Source organism: Embiotoca jacksoni, unplaced genomic scaffold (genome assembly GCF_022577435.1).
Source record: "Embiotoca jacksoni isolate LCO1_2020_lvr unplaced genomic scaffold, fEmbJac1.0.p SCAF_2, whole genome shotgun sequence".
NCBI lineage: Eukaryota > Metazoa > Chordata > Actinopteri > Embiotocidae > Embiotoca > Embiotoca jacksoni.
This window is the reverse complement of record NW_027185340.1, coordinates 10,156,192-10,182,282: the sequence shown is the minus strand read 5'-3', so window position 1 is coordinate 10,182,282 and position 26,091 is coordinate 10,156,192. Positions and strand designations below refer to the sequence as shown.

Here is a 26,091-nt window from a genome sequence, read left to right as displayed (position 1 = left end):
TGAGCACACTTGCATGCACACGTTGATAGCTTTACCTAGCATTGACACTTGAGCTTCGCATCTGTCACTTCCAACTCCATTGTCTACTTCGCAAGAGTATCTACCGGCCGCCTCCATCCTGTCCGAGTTAAGAACCTCCAGAATGCTGGAGGTGTCCGTGGTGATCACGTTGTACTGATACGAGGCCCAGATGAGTTTACCGTCCTTCTTCCAGGTCACGTTGACGCTGGGCGTCCCGGCGAACGTGACCTCGAGCTTCAGAGGCTTCCCCTTCTCAGAGGAAACGTCCCTCAGCTTCTTCACAAAGTGGACCGGTTCTGAGAGAAGCAATTCCATCGTCAGTTAGGGAAAACTCACTTTCAGAGGACGGTTAAAAAAAAGATATCTGTGACGCTAACAAACCTTTTACAGACAGATAAACTGGGCAGCTTTCCTTCCCTGCCTCGTTAATGATCTGGCAGGTGTACTCTCCTGCGTGAGACTTTTCCACTCGGCTCAGCACCAAAATGGCGACGTCGCCCTTCAGAGAGATGTCGCAGCCTCGTCCGTGCAGCATCTCTTTGGGCCCCCTGAACCATTTCACTTTCAGGGGGGCGCTGCCTTTCACTTTAGCCGTGAAGGACACGTTTTTGCCGGGCAGCGTTTCTTTGGCTTCGGGGGCTTCTACGAACGACGGAGGTTCTAGGTTTAAATAAAAGAAGACGTGTTGGAAGATAAACTTTAACTCTCTGTAACGACCCGTTACGTCACGGCTAATGTTCTGATCTTGACTTGCTTCACACTGACTGACCTGTCACACTCATGGAAGCGCTCGTTTCGCAGGCGCCTGCAACGTTCACGGCTTTACACGTGTATTTGCCAGAACCTGACATCCTGATACTGGGAACTCTCAGTCTGCAGTTGCTATCGGTGCAGCTGATGTCGTAGTCCGGCCCGCTCTTGATCTCCTGGCCATTGTGGAACCAGGAGGTCATTAAAGGGGCAGAGCCAGTTACCTTACACTCCATTTCTCCAGGCTTACCCACGACAAGGTGGGTGTCTCTCAGCTTCCTTATGAAACTCGGTGGAATCAACTTATCTAGTGTAAAAAAGAAAGCACGTTATGAGGAGTCTCTGAGCCAACTACTAATTAAAAGGATAACAATTTCACGAGAGGATAAGAAAGTTGAGGAAAGGGCATTGGTGTGATGAACACCAACCTGAGACCGAGAGCTTAGTTTTGCAAGAGGCGGCGCCAACGTGGTTGGTAACCTCTAGTTTGTACTCTCCAGCATCTGCTTTGTCAGCAGACTGAATCTTCAGGACGGCGACCTTCTTCGTGAAGGTCATCTGATACTTGGCCCCAGCAGAGAGCTCTTTGTTGTCCTTGAACCACTTAGTTTTCAGCTCTGGTGAGCCAGAGACTGTAACTTCCAGAGCTAAGTTTTCTCCTGACTTCACGTTCAAGGACTCTGGGCTGTCCACGATAGCAGCCGGTTCTAGAAATCAGGAAGGGAGATATTAAGCTAAACGAATCCTCACCGGCAGTGATAATAATACAAGTCTGGGAGTTCTACAAACCTAAAACAGTCACTTGGGAGACGGACTCGACGACTCCCGAGTCGCCTCTGAGCTGACAGGCGTATCTACCGGCTGCGGTCGAGTCTGCTTTGGGCACGACAAGAGTGACCACATTGTTTTCAAAGGTGATCTTCCTGTTGTCGCCATCCCTGAGGACGTGGTCTTTGTCCTGGATCCAGGACACGGTCAAAGGCTCGGAGCCCCTCACTGTTGCTGTGAGGGTCAGCCGCTCGCCGCCCCTCACCGACTGGTCCACCAGTTTCTTTACGAAAGCTGGTGGTTCTGAACAGTGATGGAAAGGTCACAGGTGAGCAACGGTGTGCACTAAGCTTTGAGGAAACGGCCACTGATTGTGTACTAACCTTTGAGGGTCATGGTCGTGCAGCAGAATTCGGTCCCTACATTGTTGGACACCCTGCACTCATAGAGACCTGTGTCATCCTGATCCAGTCTCATGACGTGGAGCGTCGCAGAGCTGCCCTGACTGACCATCTTGTACTTCCTGCTCTCCTTCAGTGGCCTTTTATCTTTGTACCAGTTAATCTGGAAAGGTGGCGTGCCATACATCTCACAGTGCAGACTGGCCTCTTTCCCTTTAATGCCCTCCACTGGGCTGGGAGTTTTAGTAAAGGACGGGGACTCTGGAAAATATATTGAGATGTATTAACAGAAGAAACATTTTTGGACAAGCAAGTCTCCAGGGCAGGCAGTAATCCCACTGGACGGGAGATCTTGTTGGGGGTCATGCTGAGGTTCAGTCCATGCTCGGGGTGTCCATCCAGACGCCGATCATTACATTATTCTGTTAATGCTATGATAGGAACGTCGTTCAACAAGGAAAGGGAGGAGAGGGGGGAGACTGCAGCTCATTCCATCAAAAGTGGGAAAAACATGTTGGAAAAAAGAGGAACCACTTATGCTATCTGACACGCTGGAGGACAGACGTCTGATTGGGGGGCTGAAACAGGAAGTGGATTCCATGCTGAAGTTTTTAGGCTGTGTTCAGGCTGCCAGCCCAAAATTTGATTTCTGTCATTTCCAGATTGATTTTTCTAGGTCTGGACAACAATCCAGATCCAAACCACATTTGGAGATTTTAAATGCGATTCTGAACAGATTTCTTCCGGTGGGTCTAAGTCTGGACGCTTCGCCAGCTCATGCAGTGACGATGTCATTTTCAGAGCGACAGAGTGACAGAATCGATGCTACCACCAGCAGAGTGCTAACAGGAAGTGTCGATTTTGGCGCTGTGGAGGAAGACGACGACAACAGTCAACGGAAAGAAACCGAAATAAACTGTCCGCTGCCACTTCCATTAGGATGTCGTGTCACTAGCGTAGCTGCACGTACATCGTTACCACGGCAACCCATGCAGATAAGTTGGTGATTTGTGGGTGGACCAATTCCGATCTATTTGCTTGCAAATAGCAGTGCTGTCTGTCCTAAAGGTCTGATTGGAGAATAAAATCCAATTTGCCTGCAGTCTGAACACAGCCTTAGACAGGATGTAGGTTCCATTCCTTCTCTTTCATGCTGTACAAATTCAGAGGGGACACAATCCACAAAACAGCTCCGTGTAGCCACAATGTCCGTCCGATAGCTGACCTTGAACTGTGAGAATGGTGCTGCAGCTCGCACTGCCAGCATCGTTGTGAACCTCACACGTGTAGACGCCGTTATCCTCAAACCTTGTGGTGCGCAGCTGGAGGTATGCAGTCGAGTCAACGAACATTGTTTTATAGTTGTCTTCGTCGCTTATCTTTTGCTCGTTTTTGTACCAGCACATGTTCAGGGAGCCAGCGCTGGTGGCCTTGCATTCAAAACGGTGTCCCTTGCACTGCTTCACAAAAGTGGAGGGAGGCAGTTTCACGACAAACTGAGGAGGCTCTGCAAAGTCAAAAAAAGATCAGGTTACTATCACCAGCATGAGGAAACACTGGAGCACCACTGTGACGGATGGAGGATGCGGACGGGTGACTGGATGTCATGGTAGGTGTCTAAAGACAACACAGATATTCCTGGAAAGAAAATAAGTGGTGAGGTGGTCAGACGAGGAAAATGGAGATGATGAAAGAGGAGCTGTGACAAGGGAGGTAAAAAAAAGATGGAGTTAATGGAGAGGTGATGGTGGTGGACAAAAAAGAGAAGCGTCCAACCTTTCACCGACAGCTCTGCTGCACTGATCGCTGCGCCGGCGTCGTTGCTAACTCGGCAAGAATAAATCCCACCATGCAGAGTCTCCACTGAGAGCAGCTCGACAGAGGAGGAATATTTCTCCAGTCTAATTGTGCACGACGGCCCAGAGACGAGTTCGATGTCATCCTTGAGCCATTTCACAGTTAACGGAGGAGTCCCTTCGAAGCCACTTCTGAAGAGTACGGCGGACTTTGGAGTAACGGCCTGAGCCTCGAGCTCGGCTACGAATGTTGGTGGCACTAAAACCCACACAGAGAAATGATTACGGTGCATGACCGACCGGCCGGCGGTCCAAACTTTAACAAAGTCTGAATGCTGACCTTTAGCTGTGACAACCCCGCTGCACACACAGCTGCCTGCGCGGTTGGTAGCTCTGCAGGAGTACTCTCCCGTATGAGTGCTTTCAGTCAGCTCGAACTCCAGAGAGAACCTGTTTTCAGTGTGCACCAGCTTATATCTAGAGCTCTCTGGGAGGTTTTGTTTCCCTTTCCTCCATTCAACCGACAGAGGAAGAGAGCCGGCTACTTTGCACTCCATGGTAACCACTGAACCCATAACTGCTTGAATGTTTGTTAATGTCCTCGTGAACGAGGGAGGAATCACCTCCTCTGTTTAAAAGAATATCAAAAGATAATCAGAGTCAAACAAACATCCATTTCTACATGTTAAAATATGTGTTTGTATTTTACAAACCTAAAACAACCAGAATGACTTTACAGCTGCAAGTCCCAAGAGAGTTGTTCACTTTAAACAGGTACTCTCCGCCGTCCTCCAGCCGGCACGACGGGATGCTCAGACGGCTCACATCGTTTTCACAGCAGACACGATGCCTTCTGTCGGACTGGAGCTCTTTACCATCTTTAAACCATCTGACATTCATCCGAGGAGTTCCTGCTACCCTGCACTCAAGACTAACCGGATCCCCACAGGTCGCTCGGACCACCTCTGGCCTCTCTGGGATCGTAGGTGGTTCTGCAGCACCGAGGAAAGAGGTGAGAGCACTTCTTATTGTTACAGCTACAACTTCTGGAAGAAGATCTGACCTAGAAGTAGCAATACCTTGAACAACCAGGGTGGCAACGCATTTGTCCTGTCCGGCCTCGTTTACCGCCCGGCAGGTGTATTTTCCGCCGTGAGTTGCCTCACAGGCAGGAATCCTGAGAGTGGCCTCTCGGTTCTCAAACATTCTCTCCACCTCCAGATCCTCGTGGATCCGGTTCTCGTCTTTCTGCCACTCTACAGAGATCAGCGGAGAGCCTTCCACGAAGCAGCGAAACACTGCGACATCTCCCCGCACAGCGGAGACGTTTTCTATCTTCTTCAAAAATGTTGGAGGGACTAATAGGAAGAACAGATTTTTGTAAAAGCAGGAAGTGTGCGGTGCTGTGTGTTTAATGTAAGTCATCAGGCAAACCAACCTTTCAGGGACAAGGCCGCAGAGCCGGCACAACGTCCAACCTCATTGGCTACCATACACTTATAAGTACCAACATCTGTTTCGGCACAGTCCAGGATTTTCAAACCCACTTTCTCAATGTCAACAATGACCTTCTGGCTGGATTTGATAGTTTTTTTGTCTTTGGACCATGTGACCTGGAAGGGAGAACTTCCTGCCACTCTGAAAGCAAACGCTGCTGTGGAACCTTTAACTACTTCAAGAGACAACGGCTCCTCCACAAACGAAGGTGGCTCTGAAATAACACAGCACATCACCTCTGATTGGTACCGGTGACATCATCTTTAACTCAACTGACACGCGGACGGAAGAACAAACCTTTCACTTGGAGCTGAAAGGTGCAGCTCTCTGAGCCGGCCTCGTTGCGAGCCTCGCAGAAGTACTTCCCGCCGTCGTCTTCGCTGACCGGACAAATCTCTAAGGTGGCCACAGAGTTATAGAACAGCAGCTTGTGTTTGACGCCGTGGTGAATTTCAGCTGCGTCTTTGAACCAATGCACGGAGATCTCCGGAGTGCCGGCCACCACGCAATCAAACACCTTCCTGTCCCCTAGTTTTACTAACGACACGTCTTCGGGTTTTTCAGTGAAAAATGGGGCCTCTGAAAGAAATACACGAAGGAGTTGCTTAAGTGAGGCGATTACTGCAAAGTACAACGACCGATAAACGTGAGAGACTGATATGGACCTTTGACAAAGAGCTTTGCCTGGCAGGAAGTGACGCCCACATCGTTGTGTATCTCACAGACATACTCTCCACAGTCAGAGGTTTTGGCAAAGGAGAGCTGCAGTGAGCTAGAGGTGTTGTCTTTGAGCACAGAGCAGTCAGCGCTGGAGAAAACCTCTCGCTTGTCTTTAAACCACCTGATGGTCAGTGGTGGCGTCCCACAGACCAGAACATTAAACTGGACTTTCAATCCAGGCAACACATTCATGGACTCTGGCTTTTCAAGAATCAGAGGTGGTTCTGTTGGTGGACAAGACCCAACACTGCTGTTATAACTCTGCCCCCACTTGTACAATGTGTGGGTGCCGAAAGCAAAGCACTGACCTTTAACAACTAAAACCCCGCAGCACTGGACGGTTCCTGCCTGGTTGGTAGCGATGCAGGTGTAGCTGCCGCCGTCTTTACTGTCCAGATCAGAGATTTCCAGGAAAGCTACATTCTCAAAGAAAGTGCATTTGTGTTTGTCATCGGTGTGGATCTGTTTCTCATCTTTGTACCACTGAGTGGTTATGGGCAGGGATCCCAACACCAGACCCTCCAGATGAGCAAACGACCCTTTGATACCTTGAGTCTGCTTCAGTTTTCTCGTGAAAGACGGTTTAATAATCTGATCTGTTGCACACAACACAGTTCAGAACAATGTTAGGGTTGCTGCAGGACAGAAACGGGAAACCACATCTCATGAAACCTTCTGATCGACTGACCGAAGACGGTAACTGAAGCTTCACAGGAGCTGCAGGCAGCACCGTTCGAGACCTCGAAGATGTATTCACCGCTATCACTCTCCTCTGTCTGAATAATCTGGAGCACAGAGCCGTTGTCGCTAGTCTGGACTCTGTATCTCCGACCTGAGGTCAGCTCTTTTCCCGCCTTCATCCATCTGGACTTGAGCGGTTTGGTGCCTGAGAACCTGCATTCGAGCCTGGCCGGGTCACCCCGGGTTACACTCAGGGACTTTGTGTGTTCTGAAATACTTGCTGGCTCTGAGAGGACAAAACGATTCAGACCGAATCAGCTTCGTAGAACATGTTAATGCGACAGATTGAAGCTGGACATGGAAGCAAAAGCAGTTAAGACAATCAGACGCACGAACGTCCTACAAACCTGTAACTACAAGCACTGCGGAGCAGCGCTGCGTCCCGGCTTTGTTCTGGGCCTCACAGACATACTTCCCGCCGTGTGACAACTGAGCGTTTTTCAAGTTCAACACGGCACTTTTGGTTTCATAGGACATCTGAACATGCTCGTCTTCAGCGAGCTCGTGATCGTCTTTGATCCAGGAGAGAGTCATGGGAAGAGATCCAGACAACATGCACTTCATAGAGATCTCAGAGCCCACCATGCAGGACATGTCCGCTAGTCTCGAAACAAACGATGGTGGTTCTAGTGAGAGAAGACCACAAATCAGACTGTAGCGTTTGTCCAACACAGTAATCCACAATGCACATCTTTATCTGCCTGATCTGATCTGACTATCAATAAAAACATCAGTAGTATGCATCACCTTAGGACTAGAAGAATACAAGTTATTATTACTGGCAGACTTTCCAAACATATTGGCTTAAAGCATGCAGCGAGGTAACCTGTGACTAACCTTTCAGGGAAATCTGGCAAGAACAAGAAGTCTCGCCGACATCGTTTGCAATGGCGCATCGGTATGTGCCGGCGTCGGCGCTCTCACAGTGAGAGATCTGAAGAGTGACCGTGTCGTTTTCAACGCTCACTTGATGTCTTTTGTCGTTTCTGATCAGCTTGTCATCAAGGAAACAACTTATTTCAAATGGAGATGAACCTGAAACGGTTCCTTCCAGGATCATGTCGGATCCCTTCACAAGTTCAGCTGATTCAAAAGGCCTCACAAACATTGGAGGCTCTACAAAGGAAGATAGTAGATGTTACAAATTGAGGCAGTCGAGGCCTGAAGGGAAAGTTCTGGTCTGACGAGGAAAGTCTGGTCCACAGAGTTCATTTCGCTCTTTAAACTCTTTTCTTGGTTTTCACCAGCAGAAACAGAAATTCATACTGTAGTTTTATTGAGGCTTCACACTGCAGTTAATCCATCCATCCAACACAACCATTAGCCAGCAGTGATGTCATCATTGGTTTGTGAACGTTATGAAACCTCCAGTTCAGATTCTGTCCGTCACCATCTTGCTAGTTCGGAGCGGTCTGGAGCAGGAAGTGACCATATTTGGACTAGCTGGGGGAATAGCTGGGGGAGGAGCCATCGGTGGATCTGACCGATCTGATTGGAAACCTGACAATACTACGTCCCGCTCACCGATAGCTGTAACCTGACTGCACCACAGGCCTGTCAATCAAACAGACACGCCCCCAAAAACAGGTCTTTTTGAAGCTTATTTTCTAATGAATGAGGGATTATTTTCAGATTGACCTCCAGAAAACTAATAAGAAGGAGTGACTTTAGCTAACAACACCGAGATAACTGCTGGAGACATTTTATTCACTTTGTATTTGATGAGAGAAGTTGAATGGGAGTCTATGGAGCCGGAAGCTTTTTGGAGCCGACCTCTAGTGGCACTCGGTGGTATTGCAGTTTAAGGAACTTAATAATAAAGTGTGATGAATGGAAGAAGGACCAGGAAGGCGGTCTGGTTGGACATGCAGCACTGAACACATTACAGAACAATGTGGACCAGACTTTATGCTAAAACAGGAAGAGGCTGAATTCTCCGAAGAACCGGAAACTGGACCAACCTTTCACAGTCACCGAGCAGCTGCTCCGGTCTGTGCCGGCCTCACTGGACGCCACACACACATAATCTCCGCTATCCTGCACAGAGCAGTTCTCTACCTCCAGAGTTGCCATCGAACTGTCGAAGAGCATCCTGTGTCTGCGGTCCGACACGACTTCTGAGCCGCTTTTAAACCACATGATGCTGATCACGGGAGTGCCCTGCACTTTACAGGACAACTTCAAAGCTTGTCCAGTTTTCAGCAGCAGTGACGGCTCGAGCATCATCGTAAATGTTGGTGCTTCTGTAAATTAACAGTAACAATTAAGGTAAAAACAAGAGGTTAAGAGAAGGAAGACAACAGTTTAGTTGAGGAGAGAATGAAATGGCACCTTTCACGAAGAGGACCGCGGTGCCGTCCACCTTCCCAGCATTGTTGGACACTTGGCACGTGTACTTAGCGGAGTCGCTGGGTTTCACAGCGTGAAGTTCCAAAGAGCTGGAAGAGGCCTCTTTCTTTATGAAACACTTTCCACCTGTGAAAATCTCCTTCTCCTCTCTGAACCATTTAATGACTAGCGGCGCCGATCCGGTAAAGGCTGATTTTATCACAACGTTAGATCCCGGTGAAGCATCCTGGGACTCAGGTTTCACCGTGAACACCGGCGGTTCTGGAGTTAAGAGGAAGGAAACACAGCAGATATTTTCAAACACTATGAAACCCTGCTGATCATCGGCAAAGTCAGCCAAAGTACTGTTTGATCTAATTTAACTCGTCTGACCTTTGACGGACAGAGTGCCGCTGGTTTCTGTTTCGCCGGCGCCGTTCGAGGCCCGACATGTATAAACGCCTTCATCACTCTGATTCAGGCCTGTTATCATCACAGCGGCCGTACTCTCATTGAAATCAAGGTGATATTTGTGACCGCTCTGGATTTCTTTATCGTCTTTGTACCAAGAAACAACCATCGGCTGAGATCCGGCAACTCTGCACTCCAGGGAGACATTAGTACCAATGCTCCCATCAGTCGTCTTTAGAGGTTTGGTGAAGGATGGTGGAACCACACGATCTGCGCAGGAAATACACCAAACAGACACCTGTCATCTTGGGCCGCTCCTCACAGTCTACCGCTGATAAATTCTTGGCTAACACTGACCGATGATGGAGACGGAGCAGGAGCACTGGTCCTTCCCCACTTTATTGGACACCTCCATCTTGTACTCTGACGTGTCTCCTTTATCGGCACTGAGGATCTTTAACACGGCGGCGTTCCCCTTCACCGTCATCTTATATTTACGCCCACTGACCATCTCCTTCCCGTCTTTAAACCACTTCACTTTGAGCTCCGGGCTTCCACAGATGGTGCACTCCAGCGTGGCCGAATGTCCTGCGGTCACACTGATGGACGCTGCTTTCTCTAAGATCCTAGCCGGCTCTAAAATACAACAGCAGGTTTAAACTTCACAAACAGCTCTGGACTCTGAAAACTTCTCTGGTAAACGGGAAGGTGCTCTAACCTTGAACTGTTAAGGTGGCTTCACATTTCTGCTGCCCCGCCTCGTTCTCAGCCAGACAGGTGTACTTGCCGCCGTGTTTTAACTCAACGGACGAGAAGGACATGGCAGCCACGTTGTTCTCAAAAGTCATTTTGACGTTTGGATCGTCATCTCTGAGTAGCTCAGAGTCTTTCATCCATTTGACAGTGATGGGGGCAGAGCCTTTCAGGGCTCCCTGCAGCTTCACTGTGTTTCCCAGTACCGCTGTGGCACTCTGAATCCTCTTAGAGAACATAGGTGGTTCTGAAATAACAGCATCAGTGATGATGACATCAGTAACAGGACTACAGATGGTTCTAATAATGAAGACTGGTCCTGGTGTTTTTTCATGTCACTAACCTTTCTGTTTGACCACTGACTTTGAGGTTTCTGACCCGACCTCATTCGACACAACACATTCGTATTCGCCGGCGTCAGCGCTCTCAAACGACTGGATCTCCAGAGAGCTCAGGCATCCCTGAGACACCACTCTGTACTTCCTGTCTGCAGACAGGCATTTATTATTCTTTCTCCATGCCACATCGAATGGTGCAGAGCCTGAAATCTCACACTGCAGCACAGTGACGGCTCCCCTGATCGCCTCTATGGGCTTTAACTCCTTCCTGAAAGATGGAGGTTCTACAGAACAACATGGAGTTCGGTTAAACTCGTTCTTACACTGACTGAAAATGTGGTTTTGGATGAAACAGCCTAAATCTGCACACCTTTCACTGTTACTTTAGTGCTGCAGCTTTCACAGCCTGACTCATTGAGCACCTCACAGGTGTAGTTTCCACCATCACTCAAAATTACGTCTTGGATCTCAAGAGTGGCGACGCCATCCTTCAGACTGAGAGCGTGTCTGCTGGAGGCAGACAGCTCCGTGTTGTTGAAGAACCAGGCGGTGTGAAGTTCGGGGGATCCTTTGACGGAGCACTGCAGCCGCGCAGAGCCGCCCTGCTTCCAGACGCTCGCGGCTTCCAGCCTCTTTACAAACACTGGCGGCTCTGGAAGGGCGTGTGGTTGAAAAGAGCCACGATGAAGTCAAAGAAGTCATTTAAAAACAACAAAGCCAGCATATAAAGAGAAGAGGTTTAAGTCTTGGAAAAGAGCAGCTGCATTAAAACCACAGGATAAAATCATGTTAACCTTCAGTACTGCAGATTTGTAATGAGCTCCAAATGCTGCAGCATCCATGAACGTTAACTAGACAGCTCTTACCTTGGACCTTCACCGAGGTGGAGCAGGATGCGCTCCCGGCTTCGTTAGCCACCGTGCATACATATTTTCCACAATCTTTCAGTGTGGTCTTCAGGATATCAAGAGCTACTATCTTCTCCTCAAAAGACAGCTTACAGTCCGGAGACTGGTGGACCTTTCTACCGTCTCTGGTCCAGGTGACGGTCACTCCGGTGTCCTCGTCCACCTGACAGTCCAGGTGCAGAGGAGTGCCGACCACGGCAGCGACTGCGCCCAGGGGCTTCACAAAGCTGGGCTTATCAACAACACGCAGCTCTGCGCTGCACTCGGCTGTGCCGACATCGTTAGCCGCCCGGCACACATACAGCCCGCGGTCGGCCGCCTCCAACCGGCCGATCTCAAGAGTGTGTTTATTCTGTTCACAAGAGGTTTGGTAGCGTGTCGGCACTGCGGGCAGAGCCTGGTTGTCTTTGAACCAGACAACGTTCAGAGGGGCAGATCCTGTTATTACACACTGCATCACTGCCCTCTTTCCAACAAACACAGTCTGAGGCTCAGGCTTACTTATAAACCCAGGAGGGCATTTCTCTACAAGGATTAAGAACAAGAGAAACACATTAGTGGTCAAACGTTACTGAAACTCGGCAGTTGGACAAAACATCAAACCAGCAGCGAAAGAAAAAGTTTAAAAAGTCTTCAAAGTCTGAAGAACTGAAAGCCGACCAGCAACAGCTACACATCGTTCATTACCAAGGACAGCTCCGAACACAACCAGCTAGGAGGAAGGAAACGTGCGTCGCTCTTACCCGTCACTCTGAGGGAGGCGGAGCATTCATCACTGCCGTGCTGGTTGGACGCCTTGCAGGTGTATTCGCCGCTGTCGTCCCTGTTTGGACTCAGCAGGTCCAGAAAGGAGGTACTGAAGCGGCTGATGATGCGGTACTTGTCGCCCTCCTTGAGGGGGTGTCCGTCTTTGAACCACTTGAAGTTCACGTTTGGAGCGTCCTCCGTCTCACATTCAAACCTGGCCGAGTGGCCAATGTTGATCTCCATGGGGACGATTCTGTGCCTGAACACAGGCTTCACTGCGTTCACGGAGGGAAAGAAAGACAAAGGTCAGAGTTAGTGATCAGAAGAGGTGGAAATGGAGGAAAACTGTTTCTACTGGAGGTGGAAGAGATGCAGTGACCCTGGGATGGAAAGTGAGAGTTATCCTGAGGTGACTGTGGAGGAGGAAGATGGATTAGGTTTGAGATGAACAGAGACTCTGTGATGAAAAAGGGAGAAAAGATGCAAAGAGGAATGTAGCAGAGTGAATGATGCGTGTTTAGAGATTGGGAGTTGGAGGTGATTTCTGGGATGGACAGAGGAACGATATGGAGTGAAAGTGAGGATGTCGCTTTGCTGTCGAGTGAAAACCTCAAACACACAAATTTAAATATGCTCGGAAAATATCCAGAGACTTTAAGAGACTGTTAGTTTTTTTTAAACTTCATTACAGTTTGAGGTTTCCAGACAACAGAATTTGAAATTCACCAAAGTGTGAGTTAGTTGATGATGATATCAAAGAGTCGTCCATCATCAAACCTCTTGAGATCACAGTGAGTCTGGAAGACGTCGTTGTCCTGCCGGCTTCATTCTCAGCCTCACAAACATACTCTCCTTGGTGCGTCTCCTTGACAACCTTGTGGATAACCAGTGTGTATGTGTCGTGCTCTCTGGAACACTTGAACTCTTTGCCAGATTTCACCGATTGGCCGTTGAAAAACCAGTTTACCTTGGTGCTGTACTTTATCGTGGCGGTAAAAACTGCTCTGCCGTTTTCCTCAGCGCAAACATCCTCCAGAGATTCGACGACTATGGGATAATCCACCAGACTGTCAGAGGACTCACTGATCAGGATCGCCTCCGAGAGGTACTCCTCTCTGGTTTCTCTCTGGACAACAATGTCCACATGTTGTCTCACAGCCTGGCCTACAGGCGCTGTGGCGACCACTTCGTCCCTCAGCTGCCGGGACTCGTGGATCTCAGTCCGACTCTGAACCGTGGCGCTCTGAAAGGATGCCCCGGCTTCAGTCTTGACGGCTGCAGAATGAGCGGCAGCAGGAGGAAGCCCAGCTGCGCTTTCTGCCACCGTCACAGTCTCCACCACAGACGACAACACCTCTTTGGAGGGAGCTGAGCTCAGCTGCACTTTCTGAAGCCGGTCGACCTGCCCGGTGCCGGGCTGCTCGGACGTCAGACTGTGCTGATCCTGGAGAACCAGAGCATGCAGAGCAACCCGGAGCTCAGACCTGAGGTCTGCCGTCTGAGGGTACTCCCCTTCTAAGGACAGAGTGATCTCCAGAGGGGCACCTGGTGATGTGATCAGGTATGTGTACCTGGTCTGTCTGGGCTCCCTCTGAACCTTCACCTCTTGAACCTCCGCCTCCTCTAATCTTCCCACGACATCGGCCAGTAACACTGGCTGCTCGCTGGCCACAGCCGACTGGAGAGCGTCTCTGAGCTGACGCCGGACGTTCAGACTCGACAGTTTGGGGATCTGAATCACAAAGGTGAGTTCTTTGGGTAAAGTCTGAGCGTCCTGAGACTCGTGTACAAACACAACTCCTTTGGGCTGCGTCTGAACGCTGACAGTCGAGCCCTCGGATTTAAATATCTGACGCGACTGCTCCCCCATCATCACCCACTTCTCTTCCAACAACACCGACTGTCGGACCGACTGGCCCTCCTGGATCTGGACTGCAAAGTCCTGCTCAGCAGCCTCTAAGATAGCACAGTTTTCCGTGGCCACTGCCTTCTCTTCGATGAAAACTGGTCTTTTGGGGATCTTGGGTTCAAGTTTCATGTCAAGCTTGAACTTCTCATCAGTTTCCAGACCGGTGGTGTGACCTTCCTCCAGAGTCTGAGTGTCTGTGATGTTCAGAGACTGCATGATGTTCCAGTAGTCCTCTCTCTGGACCAGCGCTCGCTGCTGCTTGATGTCAGAGACAAAGGGGGTTTCCTTCGGCAGCTGCAGGGGCCAGGACGACACCGGGAGGATGCTTGGAGGCCTGGACTCGGTTCGAAGCTGCGACTCAACGCCAGTCACAGACATATCGAGATGTTTGTGGCAATCTGCAGTGATCTGTCTTCTCTCCTCTGAGGTCGCTGCATGTCTTTTAGCCCTCTCCTGCTTCTGCACTGCCACCTGCTGGTCAGGTTTGGTGATGGTCAGTATGCCTTCCTTGGGTAAAACCGATGGAGAATGGATCGTCTGGAGGTGTTTTGCTTGCGGTAACTCTTTCTTTGGCTGGATGGAGGTGGTGTCAGTCTTTGCTGCCAACTCTGAAGTCACCTCACAAACGACCGTCCTCTGCTCCTCTTGAGTCACCGAGTGCAACAAGGTTGGACTCTCCCTGGCGTCAGCCTGCTCCGTAGAGGGCGTTTCCCTGCTGAACCTCCCCTCGGACTGAAGGATGTCCTGATCGCTGACGACCTGCAGGTTCAGGAGTCGTTCTCCTTCTCGCTGAGGTTGCAGACACACAGGAGATGCGATAGACGGCACGTGTCCTGTCCGCTCCGCCTGCATCTGGTACCTCTCCTCAGTGGTTATAGCCGACCGGGACACCCTGTCTTTACGTGGGGCGATGCTCTGCTGCTCTGGACTTTGTATTTCTAGTTTCTGCTCTTTGGATAAAGCCACTCTCGTTTCACTCACCGGTGCGACCACTGCTTTGGGCTGCTCTGTTTCAATCAGAGGTGCGGTGGCTGCATCCAAAGCTGGCAGAAGCTGCGAGTGTCCTTCAGTGAGCTGCAGCTGCTCTGCAGACTGAGCCGAATACAAGATCTTCACCCCCTCGGTGACCCGGAAGCTCCTCTCCTCCTCCGGTCGGTGCATGACGCTGGAGCTTTCCTCTAAGATGGGCAGAGCGGATTCTACCAGGTGACCGCTAACAGGCTGCCTGGGCTCCTTGGAAGTCTGTAGACGCTCTGGATCCCGGTCCGTCAGCGCCTCGGCTCTCACCGTGGTGAGCGGCACGACCTCCTGAGATGTAGCCGACATGAGCCTGGACGGCTGCTCTTTGGCTGACTGCAGTTCGACTACCTCGGGGCTGAGGATTCGCTCGGAGTGCTGCTCTGTGATCTTCTGTCTCTCCTGGACCGACGATAGGAAAGTGGCCATGTGGAGCTGTTTTACAGGGACGGCTGAGACCTGAGGGGGACGGCTCAGAGCCACGGAAACCCTCTCCTGTACGTGGTGAGACTGCAGCACGGCCGCCTGCTGGGTGAGCTGCTCTCGGTGGAGGGTGGCCGCGGAGATATCGAGCTCTCGGAGGGTCTCCACCTCTTCACTGGGAATAACCTGCCGGTCTCCAGTGCTGATGGTATAAATCATCTGATCAGACCGGGTTCTCTCCTGGACTAATCGCTGTTCGGTCATTGATATCTTCAAACTTTTACTTTTCTGAACTAGCGTGTGCACCTCCTGACTTTCCTCCCTGAACACCAGCAGCTCCGCAACACAAGAGGCTTCTCCGTATTGGTTGGAGGCCTTGCAGGCGTAGACGCCGCTGTCCTCCTGTTTCACACTCTTAATGTTAATGAAGCCTGACCCATCGGGGTTGTTCACGATGAAGCAGAACCCGCCGGGCTGTAGGTGAAGGTTTCCTTTGAGCCACTGCACCTCAGGGAGGGGATCTCCGGTCACGGTGTACCTGAAGAAACCCTGACCTCCCTCCGACACCTGGGCAGACTCGATGGTTTCCGTGAACTCTGGGGGTTTTCCTGATGCGACAAATGTTCTCCCATCATGCCTTTCTTCCCTCTCAGGCTCCTTCACCTGAACATGCAGGTAAGAAGTGCAGGTTGCCTGGCCGAACCTGTTGCTGACCGTGCAGGAGTACTCGCCCTCAAACTCCCTTCGAACTCTATTAATGACCAAACTGTACTCGTCGCGTTCGTGAACGAACGAATAGACAGACGAACTGGCGACACTCTGCCCGTTGTGGAACCACTCAACAGTCGGTTTAGGGAAACTGGACACTTTGACGGTGAACGTGGCCATTTCTCCGACAGTCGCAGCTGCTGGAGAAAGTTGGCTGAGGAAAACTGGTTTTTCTTTTTTCTTCTCCAAAGTGCTGGAGAAGCGTTTGGACTCTGGCTTGAGTTCAAGTGTTCCGGTTCTGTCTGGTAACTTGAGGCCAGTGTGGTACGAGTCCCGGGTTTCCTCTTCCACCGTGACGACAGAGCTAGAGAAGGCTGAGTGGAATAATGACAGTTTAAAGTGAGACACAGTCAAACAGAACGGGAGGCAGCGCATACAGCTAAGGGTCGGACTACTTCCTGGAGTAGTAAACATTACATACATTACATAAGAGTCTACTGATGCGACTGATTGTTTTTATTGCCATGTGTTGCCATGGAAATGTACATCACACAAACAAAAAGTTTTATATTTTGAGAGTGAGTTGCTTCCACAATATGAATATATTTAAATTTCATATTTTATTTAGTTGGTATATATATGTGATATAATATCACACTGGAGGGAGCTTTAACATTGTTGTTGGATCGGCAGTGATGTCATCAGGACCGAGGCTTAAATAATAAATCATCATTGAACGGCTACGGTTTACAGGAAGAGCTTTAAAAATCCAAAGTCCACCTTCAGTTTTTTTTTTAAATTATTTTGGAAAATGGCTCATTCAGTGTAAAATACCAGTCAGACCTTCTGAACAATGTTAGAAATGCTGATGAATTTCTTATCAGCATCACCTGTAGAAAATATTAAAATCAGCTTCGTTAATACGTGAATTAGGACGTTCAGTTCTCTATCACAGAGACCTGCTGGGACATATTTACCTTTCACTTCCTGCTGCATGTGAACCGCCGGTTCCTTCTCCACCGTAGTTGCTGTAAAGACACAGACGTCCACAAGTTAAAAACTCTCCTCGAAACTGCACACATGATGCAAGACTGTTAGAATCAGTGCCAGGTCGTGCATCCATGTCATCTCCTTTGTTGTGTCTCTGTGCATGCGTCCTTCGGCCTTTTAGTGTTTAGCTCCTCAGTGGTGTGAGTGTCCCTTTTTCTCTGCCCATGTTTGAGTCAGCGACCTCTCCTAAACACAGTGTTAGGACCAGCTGCAAGACGCGGTGTCGCCCTGTGAAGACGTGCTGTCACCCTGTGAAGACGTGGTGTCACCCTGTGAAGACGTGATGTCGCCCTGTGAACACGTGCTGTCACCCTGTGAACACGTGCTGTCGCCCTGTGAAGACGTGGTGTCGCTCTGTGAACACGTGATGTCGCCCTGTGAACACGTGATGTCGCCCTGTGAACACGTGATGTCGCCCTGTGAACACGTGTGCCGCTGCTGGCTGTGTAGGTGGGAAGCGGTGTGCATGAGTGGTGGCCCAAACAGAGGCCGAGCGAGCAGAAGAACCAAAAGCATGCAGATGCCAACCTTTCGTCACTGTGCCGCACTCAGCATCGCCGGCTGAGCTCACAGTTTTGCAAGTGTAAGAGCCCCCGTGTCCGACTCCCCCACTGTTAACATTTCTACAGCACAGGGGGCCGTCATGTTTCAGAGAGTACGACACACAGTCCTCAACGTTCAACCGCTTGTAAAGCCAAATGACAAACGGAGTGGGAAGCCCCTTCATAACGCAAAACAGGGAGCTGCTATCTCTGCTTCTGACCAGCAGCTCGGGGGGGAGTTGGATCAGGAAGTCGGGGCAGCCGGAGAGGCGTTGACCTCGCTCGTCATGAGCCAAGACGTCTGGGAAATACAGCTGGCTGATGAGGCTGTACGGTGTCTGGGAGGATCCCGGCCTCTCCACCGCCTCCTGCTTGTCTTGGTCGGGGGGGTCTCTAGGGGTCTCCCTGTCTGCCTGAGACACTTTACGTACAGAATCGGTAGGGATGGGGGTTTCTGCTTTGAGATTTGCTTCTTTCGCTGGGTGAGAATAAAGTTAGGGAGAGTAATTAGGGGTCAGAGAGTAAATGGCTGAGACTCTAAACAGGGTTAGTAGAAATGGAGGATGAGGTTAGCGAGGGGAAGCTGCAGGAGGAGGAGGAAGTCGACTACAGAGCTGGTTATTCTATTACAGTCTGATAGGTTACAGCCTGAAGGAGGAGTTAAGTCAGGGGGAGGAAGCGGGAGGAGCAGGAGCGGGGGTGTGATGAACCAGATGGAGACAGACGGATAAAAAGAGAAAGATTAACCACCTTCAACAGTGAGCTGGGCGGAGGAGCTGTTGTGGCCGTGTTGGTTGGTGGCGGTGCAGCGGTACTCGCCTTGGTCCGCCACGCCAACACCCTGGATGAGCAGGGACAACATGGCCCCGCTCTGAGAGCTCCTCACCCGCTCCGTGTCCGCCAGGTTCTGGCCGTTATGATCCCAGACCACTGCGCTGAATGGCCGCCCGGCGAACGAGCAGCTGAACTCGGCCATCTCACCGGTTCTCACTCGGACGTCGCTCATTTCCATCAGCAGCTCGGGGCCGGCTGAGAGTTTGAAATCAAAGCTGCTCTCAGAGCTCACGCTCTCCATCTGAATCTCAACCGTCCGCCACGACACAGAAGAGCTCTCAGAGAGCGTCTCCGTAAATTCGACGCCGCGGGTCGACTGCCCCGCCGACCGAGAGATGAAACTCTCGGTCTGAGCCTCCAGGCTCTGAATTACGTGAGCTTCTGGCCCGGCCATGGACACACTACCTAAGGCCTCTTCATCTGGGCAGTAAGAAAGAGTAGAAGAATTAGGTCAACACATCATTCTGGTGACTTCTCCAGGTCACTTGTGTCGTTGGGGCGGAGTGTCTAGGATCAGCGAGAGGACAGCGGCTGGTTTCCATCATGCAGGTTCGACCAGAACCATGATTTCAAATAGAAAACAGTCTGTGCTCGAGTGTGAGGAACCTGGAAAGCTCTGTTTCAGAGTTCAGAGTTCAGCTCTGCTCTGAACAAACTGCATTCCTCTGAAACAAAGACTCACGTTTCACTATGAAGTCTGTTAAGAGCTGTTCGTGGAGGAAGAGAAGACATCATGCATGACTGAAGAGAGACCTGCAAGATGATGCTAACAGGGAGGATAAGAGAGTCCAGGTCTGCTATAAAAAACAACAACATCTGTCCTGCATACTCACAGAAACCAGTCAGATGCTAACCTGCAGTTTAACTGCTGAGGAACATGCAAACCTTTAGTCTGACTGCTGAAGAACATGCAAACCTTTAGTCTGACTGCTGAAGAACATGCTAACCTTTGGTTGGACTGCTGAGGAACATGCTGACCTGCAGTAGGACTGCTGAGGAACATGCTAACCTGCGGTCGGACTGCTGAGGAACATGCAGGGCCCGACAGAGATAGGTTTATCCGATCGACACGTGAACTTACCGTCGATATTTAAAGTGGCAGCACATGTGGCCATTCCTGCTGAGTTAGTGGCAACACATGAGTACTCTCCCTCGTGGTTGGGGAGGACTCTAGAGATCTCCAGCGTGCAGGTTTCACCATCATGTGATATCCTGAAGATGTCTGACTGCCTGAGCTCTCTGTCATTACAGAACCAGGAAACCTGCAGGTCTGGAGACACAGTGTTCGTCACGGTCAGAACGACGTGAACCATGTTACAGGAAACAGTACTGATTGTAACGGCTGCAGAGTTTGAAGTCAGAAAGTACTGAACAGTAAAATGTGACAGTAGTTATATTTCTGTCCAACAACCAGCAGGAGAGGAGCAGAGGTCACTACCTTCCCCAGAGACGCTGCACTGGAACCGGGCAGCCTTTCCCTCTGAGACCAGGAGGTCCAGCAAGGGAGTGACGAGGACCGGAGCAGAGACCCGGGCCACGGTTTCAGCCACCTCAGGAACTGGAAGGAAAACAAAAACACAGTCAGTCATGATCAGCTCCTCCACTGCGACTCGAACCAGCTGTTTGTAAACAGATCTTTGCTGCAGTGTTGGTGGTCCGAGATACAGCCTCAGATTTGGGAGAGATCTCTAAACCCACCTTCCACAGTGAGAGGGGCGGAGCTTGTCGCCTCTCCGTAGTTGTTCTTGGCCTCGCAGCTGTAGACGGCGGCATCCTCGGGGAAGCATTCGAGCAGCAGCAGCGTGTGCTCCTCTCCATCGTGAAGGAACTTGCACTTGTAGCTGGCGGACAGAACCTGGGAGTCCTTGTACCAGAACACCTGAGGTGGAGGGATGCCGCTCACCTGCGCCGAGAAGCGGACCGACCTGCCCGACATTGCCGTTTGGGGCTGCATGTGGCGGACGATCTGAGGAGGCTCAGGCACTGAACAGACGACAGGAAGGTTCATCAGAATATGTGAATAAGTGAATCTTTCAGTTTTTATGTATCACGTCCAAAGATTTCAGAGATTATCATTGAACTGCGATTAATTTTTTGTTGTTGAACTGGAGAAGAAAAGGAATGATGTCAGATCGGAACCCTTACATTTGACGTTGAGGGTCATGGTGCTGCGGTTCTTGCCGGCGGCGAACGTGTACTCGCCGGCGTCACTCCGGTAGGTCTCAGAGATGGTGAGGCGGTGCAGCTTCCTGATGGTGGCGTAGTTGAACCTCTCCTCCACCGAGAACTGGATCTCCACACCGTTCCTCATCCAACGACCCTCCACGTCATCCTCATTCACCTCGAACTCGAAGGTCGCTCGGTGTTTCTCAACAACCTGCAGAACCAGGTGATTAGTCAAGTTCAATACGAGAAAACAGAGGTTCCAGTAGAGGGAACCTGTTTGGATGTTTTGCTTTCAGTAGATCAAACGATGAGCAGTGAGTCTGTTACAGGTTGTGAACTTTGAACAGACATTGTGTCTTTGAATCTCCGTGGTCTCACCGTGATGTCCCTGCTGGCCGGATCTGAGATTTTGATGTCTCGTCCCTCCACTCCCAGGTGGCCCTTGGACATGCTTGACCCAGCCACAGCGGTGTATTCTCCGACATCAGACAGGCGGACCGACGGCAGAACCAGACGGTGCACGAATTTATCCGAGCTCATCTTATACCTACAGGAACCGCAGAAGGTAACGTAGAAGTTGATCGCAATGTTGGTAAAATGTTTCAAGTGTTTCTGCACCTGAATGCACCTGCACCTACCTGTCGGACATCTCCAGCTCCTGACCGTCCTTCATCCACATCACCTGAACATTCGCTTCAGAGACTTCACACTCAAAGGTAGCCCTCTTCTTCTCCGTGATCTTCAGGTCCTTCAGGTGTTTGGTGAAATCGACCACACGGGCTGCAGCACAAACAACCAGGGACACAAACCAACTTCATCAAACCTGCGTCGGCCAGTGAGTCCGATCTCAACAAAGCAGCAAAGTAGTGTCATCAGCCCAAGTTCCACATCATGAAAGTACATATTTAAAAACATGAAAAACTGCTTCCATACAGGACAAGTCCTTGAAGAGATTCAACTGGTCATTGGGGGAGATAAACAAGTTCTAGTTTTCCTTAAAGAGGTTCGATAGTGCAATGCTTACGTTCTGATTTTAGTGTTTATCGAGGAGGTTCATGTTTTCGGGAATGCTGTAAGTGTATCTAGTGCTCACCCAGGAGGTACCTTGTGACCTTTAGTAGGTTAGGTTGGTTTCTTTATGGTTCATGTGGTAAACAAGGTTCTCGAGTTCCTTCAGATGGTTGTCAGCACCATGTAGTAATATTTGTATTATTTGATGAAGAGAGCTAGGTTGAGGAGTCAAATACAATTAAAAGGCTTCTTACCCTCGACGTAGAGTTTGCTGGTGGTAACTGCAGAGCCGGCCATGAAGGTGTACTCGGCGCTGTCTCCAAAGTGAACATTCCTGATGCTCAGAGTGTGAGTGAGCTGTTTGCAGCGAGCTTGGCATCGATCCGTGGACCGGATTTCCACACTGTTCTTCAGCCATTTGTACATGATTCCTTCGTAGTTTACGTTCACCTCAAACGTGACCGTGTCTTTCTCCTGAGCATTCAGGTTCTGCAGCATCGTGGTGATGAGGATAGCTATAAAACAAAAACAATAAAAATCATAGTAAGTTCCCGAATCTTTCACACTCCGGGAAGAACACAAAGTAGAGATGAAGATGCACAATTTTTTAAATGATGATCTTTAACGGTTAGCGTTACAGTGACTTACGGCTAATGGTTAGCACTGCAGTGACTTACGGCGAACGGTTAGCGTTGCAGTGACTTACGGCTAACGGTTAGCGCTGCAGTGACTTACGATTAGCGTTGCAGTGACTTACGGTTAACGGTTAGCGCTGCAGTGACTTATGGATAACGGTTAGCGTTGCAGTGACTTACGGCTAATGGTGAGCGTAGCAGAGACGCGGTCGTTCCCGCAGACAAAGGTGTACTCTGCAGAGTCGTCCTTGCTGGTGTTCATGATCTTCAGCTGGTGGAGTTTCCCCTTAACCACGATCCTGAACTTCTCGCTCATCTCGATCTCCACACCGTTCTTCAGCCACACGGACGGCACATTGAAGTGCGACACTTCGCACTCCAGCGTGGCCACCTGAGTCTCCGGCACCACCACGCTCTTCATGGGTTTGGTGACACGCAGAGCTGAGGGCAAAGTGGAAAGAGAAAACGTCTTCTTTTGTTGCACATTGGACATGTTGAACACCTGCTAACGACCTGCACCGGGATGACACTTACACTCCACAGTGAGGCGAGCGCTGCACTGCAGCTGACCCACCACCGCCGTGTACTCGCCCTCTTTGCTGGGTTCCACATCCTGGACAATCAGCTTGTGGTTCTTCATCTCAGAGAGCATCCTGTAGTGCTCGTTGGGCTTCAGCTCCTTGTTTTTGAACATCCATTTGACTGGAATGTCGTCCTCTGAGATGCCAACTTCAAATACAGCCGTTGCTCCCAACAGTGACGTCACGTCCTTTGGCTTCTTTAGGATCTTGATGGCTGTGGGAAAATAATGGCAGTCTGAAAATGTTTTTCGGACTCACCAGGTCTAAAACTGAAAAGGTGTGTTGTTTTATTTGGTGACTTACTTTCCACATTCAGCCTGGCATTTGCAGACAGTTTTCCTAGTTTGAAGGAGTAAACAGACTCATCATGAGTGGTGCAGTTATTGATCTTCAACGTGTGGACTGTGCCCTCAATACTGATTTCGTATTTATCACTGGGCTGGATCTCGATGCCGTTCTTGATCCACTGTGCTCCCCTGACGTTTTCGTGGGTCAGCTCGAGGCCGAACAGAGCTTCCTGAGTCTGGACCACGTTCAGGTTCTTCAGGGTCTTCTTGATCTTCACGGCTGAGGAGACAAATGTTATCATGGTTCGTTGATTTGCGTTACTTAGTGGGAACAATGGATGAGAACTTAAGAACTGGACAAATAATTCTGTATTATTAAGGACATAATATTCCTTCTAACACCAAAAGGCTGTGTAGAGCATTTGTGAGGACCTACCCTCCACTTTCAGCGTGGCGGAGGTCTTCGAGGTGGCGACCTGGTAGGTGTACTCTCCAATGTCAGTCGCTTTGGTGATGACGATGACGAGGCGTCTCACAGCAGCGTTCACCTCGCTCAGCACGTTCTCACTGAAGTCGATGGTCTGGCCGTCTTTCAGCCACTTTCCCTCTGCGGAAGGATTGGCTACTTCGCACTCCAGCACCGCGGTCTGGGAGTCGGCTACAACCAGGTCGCGCAGAGGCCTCTTGATGGCACCGCCTGGTGGGAGAAGACAGCCAGTCAACGTTGGGCGATAGAAACCTGCTTTGGGACGGCTGAGCTTGTTCGAATTGAATTCAAACAATGAGTGCGGCGTACCTGTTACGGTGAGTGAAGCACTGCACATCTTCTCACCGGCGGCGAACATGTACTCGCCCTCTTCATCCTTCATAGCATTCATGACCGTCAGGGTGTGGTGCTTGTTTTTGGATTCCATCTTGTGCTTGGCACCAGCTTTGAGCGGCTGCCTCTTGAAGGTCCAGAAGGCGTCAATGCCCGGATGAGACACCTCCACTTCGAAGGTGACGTTCTCGGACTCGGAGCACTCTTTGTCCTTCATCGGCTTCACAATCTGGACCGCTGTGGAGATGGGACAAAGGTTGATTATAAACCCGATGCTCAGTAACCACTGATCGACTGGCTTCCTTTCATATTTACATCGCTCCACATTAACGATGAAAAAGATTTATATTTTGGGTCACGTATGAATATCACTCTACTTCATAGAACATATAATAATCAAAGTATCCCGCAGATGGAGCTGTATCCTCAGTCCTGTTCAGATTGGACGAAGCAGTTGAGTCAGTTTTGATTCATATTCTGTGTAAATACTGCACAGTGATTGGTTGGTTCTTTACTGAAAATCAGACCTCTCATATTTGAGGCTTCTGTGAACATTTCGCTCCGTTTAATAACTGATTCTTGGTTTACTATCATTTTTATTGGTGTACCATAAAACCAAAATGTTCCCTTAAAACTACAAGAGTAAGAATCCTGCAAACAAATAATGGTCTTCATGTTTAGACTTAAATATTTCATGTGTAACTTACTCTGAATGGTGAATTTGCAGCTGGTGTCAGCCCGGCCGACCACCAGTTTGTAGCGTCCTTCATCGGAGGCGTAGGTCCTGGTGAAAACCAGGCGCTGCTTGGCTCCCTTTGCCACTGCCTGGACTCGGTCACTGGGTGTCAGCAGGTTGTCGTTGTGGTACCATTTGACGGAGCTGACGTCCTGAGCGGAGATCTTGGCCTCCAAGACGGCCTTGGTGCCCTCAACAGCATTCATGTCCTTGAGTGGAATCAGGATGCCGATCGCTGCAACACGAGATAAAATGTTTGGTGTGTGACATTTTATTTAGGAACATTACGTTACTTTGAAAAAGCCTCCCAGGCGACCTACTCTGAATGTTCAGCTTTGCAGAGGTGGAGATCTCCTGAGCGGGAACCACGAAGGAGTACATCCCAAAGTCGGCCTTGCTCGTATCTTCGATCAGGAGTTTGTGGATTTGTTTGTCGATAACTATGTGCACACGGTTCGAGGCCGTGATGGGCTGGCCGTTCTTCATCCAGGATCCTTCAACGTTCTCCTGAGAAAACTTGACCTCCAGCTGAGCGATGTCGCCCTCGCAGACGGTCATGTCGGTCAAAGGCTGCATCAGGGTCACTGGGCGCACTGCAACATGAAGACGAGCAGGTTGAGCACTGCATGCAGTCAGAGGAGCGCCCCCTACAGGCTGTTTCTGTCTTCTTTAGACTCCAATTTACAAAACTAATGGATGGAACCAACAACATTGTGACAGTTCAGCCACTCCTGGAGTTTTTAGCGTATTAGATGCCTTTTGGTGCAATGAGAAAATGTATGAACTGTTGATGATGTCAGTACAACTTCCAGACTCACCTTTCATCTTCAGAGAGGCGCTTGTCTTGAAGTCGGCCACTTTGAAGGTATATTTTCCCTGGTCTTCCTTCTTGACGTCCTTCACAGAGAGGGCGTGTCTTCCACGGCGAGAGGTCATGACGTATTTACCGCTGGGAGAGAGCGGCTTTTCTCCAAAGAACCAGCTGCCTTCGGCATCCTCACGAGACACGACGCATTCAAACTCTCCAGAATATGTCTCCGGCACCTCGGTGCTCTCCAGCTGCTTCAGGATCTCCAAAGGAGCTCCTGTTGATCACAGAACACAAATGGTACATGAGCCTTTCTGGTGAAAAGGTTTTCCTTTTTCCTTACTTGGAAATATCCTTGTAATTTACAGATAAATATCAGCTAACT

The 26,091-nt window shown here is 50.0% G+C and overlaps 1 protein-coding gene across 31 annotated transcripts in view; it reads right to left on the bottom strand.

Moving 5' to 3' along the window:
* Positions 1-26,091, bottom strand: part of LOC138201202 (titin-like) — a 156,031-nt gene that overhangs the window by 111,477 nt on the left and 18,463 nt on the right. For 17 of the 31 annotated variants that reach the window (XM_069154451.1, XM_069154460.1, XM_069154467.1 and 14 more), the window contains 45 exons: positions 25,717-25,983; positions 25,219-25,491; positions 24,870-25,133; positions 24,139-24,399; positions 23,779-24,039; positions 23,359-23,622; positions 23,009-23,269; positions 22,655-22,915; positions 22,094-22,354; positions 21,467-21,608; positions 21,207-21,375; positions 20,808-21,039; positions 20,361-20,645; positions 20,101-20,220; positions 19,744-19,932; positions 18,579-19,082; positions 17,815-18,306; positions 17,214-17,264; positions 12,957-16,610; positions 12,176-12,454; positions 11,391-11,957; positions 10,895-11,176; positions 10,530-10,808; positions 10,152-10,433; positions 9,791-10,069; positions 9,416-9,703; positions 9,026-9,304; positions 8,656-8,937; positions 7,532-7,810; positions 7,042-7,320; positions 6,642-6,920; positions 6,262-6,549; positions 5,899-6,177; positions 5,531-5,812; positions 5,175-5,447; positions 4,816-5,094; positions 4,450-4,728; positions 3,717-4,364; positions 3,166-3,447; positions 1,923-2,201; positions 1,561-1,842; positions 1,200-1,478; positions 791-1,078; positions 403-681; positions 36-317 (listed from right to left, as the gene is read on the bottom strand). In XM_069154451.1, coding sequence (XP_069010552.1) covers positions 36-317; positions 403-681; positions 791-1,078; positions 1,200-1,478; positions 1,561-1,842; positions 1,923-2,201; positions 3,166-3,447; positions 3,717-4,364; positions 4,450-4,728; positions 4,816-5,094; positions 5,175-5,447; positions 5,531-5,812; positions 5,899-6,177; positions 6,262-6,549; positions 6,642-6,920; positions 7,042-7,320; positions 7,532-7,810; positions 8,656-8,937; positions 9,026-9,304; positions 9,416-9,703; positions 9,791-10,069; positions 10,152-10,433; positions 10,530-10,808; positions 10,895-11,176; positions 11,391-11,957; positions 12,176-12,454; positions 12,957-16,610; positions 17,214-17,264; positions 17,815-18,306; positions 18,579-19,082; positions 19,744-19,932; positions 20,101-20,220; positions 20,361-20,645; positions 20,808-21,039; positions 21,207-21,375; positions 21,467-21,608; positions 22,094-22,354; positions 22,655-22,915; positions 23,009-23,269; positions 23,359-23,622; positions 23,779-24,039; positions 24,139-24,399; positions 24,870-25,133; positions 25,219-25,491; positions 25,717-25,983 — 16,164 coding nt within the window. Of the gene's footprint in view, positions 1-35; positions 318-402; positions 682-790; positions 1,079-1,199; positions 1,479-1,560; positions 1,843-1,922; positions 2,202-3,165; positions 3,448-3,716; positions 4,365-4,449; positions 4,729-4,815; positions 5,095-5,174; positions 5,448-5,530; positions 5,813-5,898; positions 6,178-6,261; positions 6,550-6,641; positions 6,921-7,041; positions 7,321-7,531; positions 7,811-8,655; positions 8,938-9,025; positions 9,305-9,415; positions 9,704-9,790; positions 10,070-10,151; positions 10,434-10,529; positions 10,809-10,894; positions 11,177-11,390; positions 11,958-12,175; positions 12,455-12,956; positions 16,611-17,213; positions 17,265-17,814; positions 18,307-18,578; positions 19,083-19,743; positions 19,933-20,100; positions 20,221-20,360; positions 20,646-20,807; positions 21,040-21,206; positions 21,376-21,466; positions 21,609-22,093; positions 22,355-22,487; positions 22,492-22,654; positions 22,916-23,008; positions 23,270-23,358; positions 23,623-23,778; positions 24,040-24,138; positions 24,400-24,869; positions 25,134-25,218; positions 25,492-25,716; positions 25,984-26,091 lie in introns of those variants that run through there. The other 14 variants (XM_069154454.1, XM_069154477.1, XM_069154459.1 and 11 more) reach the window with 14 other exon arrangements.